We start from the raw sequence: 4,149 nt of genomic DNA on the forward strand, positions 1-4,149 counted from the left end.
TATTCTTGTTTTTTCCCTGCGGGGCTGCATGCTTGATCTGCTTTGGGGAAACAGTGTGGGTCTGAACCAAGCACCAGATCAGAAGCAAGTTAAAAGAAAAACCAGTGGCCTGGATATGTCCTCTCCTGTCTCCCTGGGATTACCCACTCCTTAGAAGCACCAAATCACAGAGAACAAGCCTGTCAGAGTCATTTACTCCCTCACTTATCATTCATTTTTGCTCCATGTACAGTATTTTTCAACTTTGAAATGAATAAAATAAAAATTTTAAACTTTTTCAGGGGAGGGCTTGCTGATTGTATATTCTCTTTTTCATCCTCATAAATGTTTTATATGTTACTAAAGTTAGCAAGTAATATAAGCTTCCTTTCATCTTTATTGCATGTGTTCACTGAGCTGAGGAATCCAGAGAACACTGGCCCTTAAATCTCAATCTCCTTCCTCCACTTTGTCTCCATTTCACTCTGTGGTATATTTGACCTCTTCTCCTCTGAGCAAGTTCCAGACTGATTGTGTGTTGCAGTTGAGCTAGCGACAAACCTGCAACCACAGCAAACAATGAGAGGTGAACAGTAATGAACTCATGTCCTCTGTGAAGCACACACTGTGAGTACTGAGGCAGGAAGACCATCTACTCTCTCCATAACAACTCTGTGAGACATCTCACTGGACACTATAGATAATGTGAAGATGACATCCTGCTGTGTTGAATGTTCGATAAATGCACCATGACTGGAGCATCATGCTCATTATATGTGTGTGTATGTGTAAAATGTTCATGTCCAGATTGTTTTTGCTGTCTGAGCACCAGTCAAAAGTACAAACATAGTGAATTTACAATCATATACAATCATAGAAAACTATGAAATGGCACATATTAAGAAGCTAGTACCTGTGAATCTTTGGCATTTTTGCTTAAACAGTACTTTCAGCCAGACCTGTTAGGTTATAACTGATCAGGAATCCCCCAAAATCTGTGTGTCATTTGCGAAGCTGTTAAGTCTCCAGTTGACCGTTAGTCTAAGTTCTTTTCAAAACTGTGAACTCAGAGATAAGGAGGAAATTATTACAGGCATGCTGACGGGAGCTAATCTGCTGGAACACAGATGTGAGAAATATCAGAAAGTCTGTTCCTGGACCAGGACCTGCACTGTGTCACTAGAAAGACAGAGCAGACAGCACTGATGTGTGAAAGAGATGAACTCGGTCAGAGTCAAGACGAGAGAGACACTGCTGGAGAAACTGATAACGTACTGTGTTGTCAGTAACTCTTTTAATTAGTCACCATAGGTGAATACAACAGCTTCATGTCATTCTGGATTGTGAGAAATACAGAAGCTGTTTTCTTCATTAGGCCTAATTTGTCATGAAGCCAGCAACTTTACTTGAGTGAAAGCTGATCCACCCGAGCAACGTTTCAACATCTTCCTTGGCCTAACAAATTCCTAAAAGCCACTCACTCTGAAAGAGAGCTTTGTGATTCAGTCAGACACTGCCTACTCCTCTTGTGGAAAAGAGGAAAAGGGAAGTGGGAGTGCATGTGCCTCAGTGGACTGCTTCACCGCCACAAACATTTTCCCGCCTGACCTGTGACAAAACACAGGCTGGCCCACGGAGAAAGAAATGCTACCTTTGAGTGCTGCTCATAACACGTACAATCTGAAAGATTCAATGCTTGAAACAAACTGGGTCATACAAAAATGTCATCTGAACAAATGGTTTGTGTTTATGGCAGTTTGCATGACCACACAACAGGCAGGATAAAACGTCTGTGGTCATAAAGGAGGGCAAAATGGAATAAATTGTGCAAATAGGTACAGAGGTAACTGTGAAAAATGGAAGAAAAAAATAAGCTTGAAAGAAAAGTTCAACTTCTGCATATTTTCCTAACACTGCAAACCTGGCATCTTGTGTAAAATCATATTGCTTTCAGACAGCTACAGCAAATTACAAACACAACCCCCTGCCAAACTGACAGTGGAAAAGTGAGAAGTGAGTATGTTTCAGATGCTGTTTCACAATTTGAAGTATACAAATGCCTTAAATTTCATAAACATGGATAAGACTTATCACACATCTTGAAATAAATTCAGTTTGTGAGTTGAAGCCTTTTGCTCATCATCACCCCAAATAGGAACTAGTTAAGTCAACTGTATCAAAAAAGCAAATAGCTTCATTTAGCTATTCTGAAACCTGGATAGCGTGGAATGCAAAAAAGAAGTGAAGTGACGAGACTTCCCACGACACACGAAGGCGTCATGAGGATGGTAATCGTGGCGGGGGAGGGGCCATGTTAATGAGTAGCAGTTGATGCTCCCAGCTTCAGGGAGCAGAGCGGGACACTTGCTGTGGAGAGAAGAACCGGAGGACAGAGACAGAGAGAGAGAGTGGACGCCGCTGCGGACAAACCAGACTCGACCCACAACCCAAAATGGCTTCAAAGTGCCCAAAGTGTGACAAGACTGTGTATTTCGGTAAGCGATGCCCACTTTGTTTTGTTGGAAATGACTTTTGGATCATGATGGTGATCCGTTAACCAAATATACTGCTGACACCTGGATTGTTCTTTCTTTATATTGTTAGTAATGCTATAGTGCCTTTATTTACAAATGCCATGATGAATGTCTCTAATTGTATTCAAGGCAGTTTATGTCCATTCATTGAAAAAATAGGCTACGTTTTACACAGCTCGTTTAAGGTATGTTGAGTAACTAAAAATCAGTTTTTTAAATGAAGTTTTGATTGCACACACACACAACCAGCTCAGTTACTTCTGTTTGAACAGCATCTCAATACATTATAGTGTATGAAAAGTATTTCTGTGCAGTAGCCAACGCTTCACAAGAGCCTAAAATTGGATCCATGTAGGCTAGTAGCCATCATTTTTTCCCCAGTGGTGGGAAAATGTAATTTTTTCTTACATGTTCTAAAGATATTTCTCACATAAATAAAGCTCACTGCATTCCTTAAGGTAGGCATTTTTAGGAAAAGAGTTGCTGGCTGCAAATGACTGACAGAGATAAACTTTGGGGAAAAAAAAAGCTGGAGAAAGGGGCCAATGTAAACAAAAGCAAAACAAACAGCTAATACTTAAACAGTCATTTTTTTTTATAACATATAAGATGCTTTTATCTGATGTGAGTGAAAACCTGTGCTTTCTGCAATGTTTTCACAGGACTGGATTAATTATTTCTCAGATTTTGACACTGATCTGTGCCATTTTTAATTTGTTGTGTTTGGTAAACATCCAAGCTTAGCAGTTGGCTTTGGAGGGTTGCTGATGAAAGCCACAGCCAAGAGTGCAGAAATGCCATATGCTGAGATTGCTCACTCACAGAGGAGCACAGCAACATCATGCTGCTTGCGTCAGTGGGTTGAAAACCTGTAAACACGCATCTTTTGCATCCCTGTAAACAAAGATGGGAAAACAGAACACCCACTTGGGCAAAGAGCTTTGACTCACACATAGTCACAGCGAGGAAGATGGCACCTTAAATCTACATTAGCAGATGTTTATAGTGAAATAAATATATGCATACAAGAGCAAAGCAGAGGATTAAAGGAGCTTGGGTTGTGCAGATAAAAAAATGCATATTGCAGGTTTTAAACCTGTGGGCTGTATAGGATCCTGTTCAGTATTTTTTTAAGGGAACAGGCTGCTGTCCTGTCAAACCCTGAGTAATCCTGTGTTTATGTTTTGGAGCAAAAAATGTGTTCCTTGATGCTGCTCTTATCTACACATCACACCACACACATCAGAGCTGTCACGGGGGTTAAAATGAATTATGTGAATACATGGATGTCCTCTTATATAACAGCAGTAGCAGCGGACATCACAGCTGCTGCTTGTCCTGTGGGTCCCGAGAGTCACTGGCATGGAATCAGTACACAAAAGATTCATTTTCCTCCGATACAGAGTTTATGCTTGAGTATTCATTTGTGCCGTAGCCTTATTTCACTGCAGCATGTGAGTCACAGCTCTTCAGTGACGTATGTTATTTTTTATGTAACATGCTGGGATCCAGCCTAGAGGAGTTATTTTTGGTTGGGGTGTGTCTTGTTGGGTGGAGAGTGCCTGGGGCCGAGTTAACTGTAAAGATGATGAGGATGAATTGCAGCTGGAAGCTTCCATGGGTGGAATAAGCCACA

At 40.9% G+C, this 4,149-nt stretch overlaps 1 protein-coding gene across 1 annotated transcript in view; it reads left to right on the forward strand.

Annotated features, from left to right (window-relative positions):
* Positions 1-2,320: 2,320 nt before the first annotated feature.
* The window catches only part of crip2 (cysteine-rich protein 2), a 17,978-nt gene continuing 16,149 nt past the window's right edge, over positions 2,321-4,149 (forward strand). Inside the window, exon 1 of the mRNA XM_020608024.1 lies at positions 2,321-2,474. Within this exon, the coding sequence (XP_020463680.1) occupies positions 2,432-2,474 (43 nt within the window). The 5' untranslated portion in view covers positions 2,321-2,431. The remainder of the gene's footprint in view (positions 2,475-4,149) is intronic.

The sequence above is a fragment of the Monopterus albus genome, unplaced genomic scaffold (assembly GCF_001952655.1).
Source record: "Monopterus albus unplaced genomic scaffold, M_albus_1.0 scaffold90.1, whole genome shotgun sequence".
In the NCBI taxonomy this organism is placed as follows: Eukaryota; Metazoa; Chordata; class Actinopteri; order Synbranchiformes; family Synbranchidae; genus Monopterus; species Monopterus albus.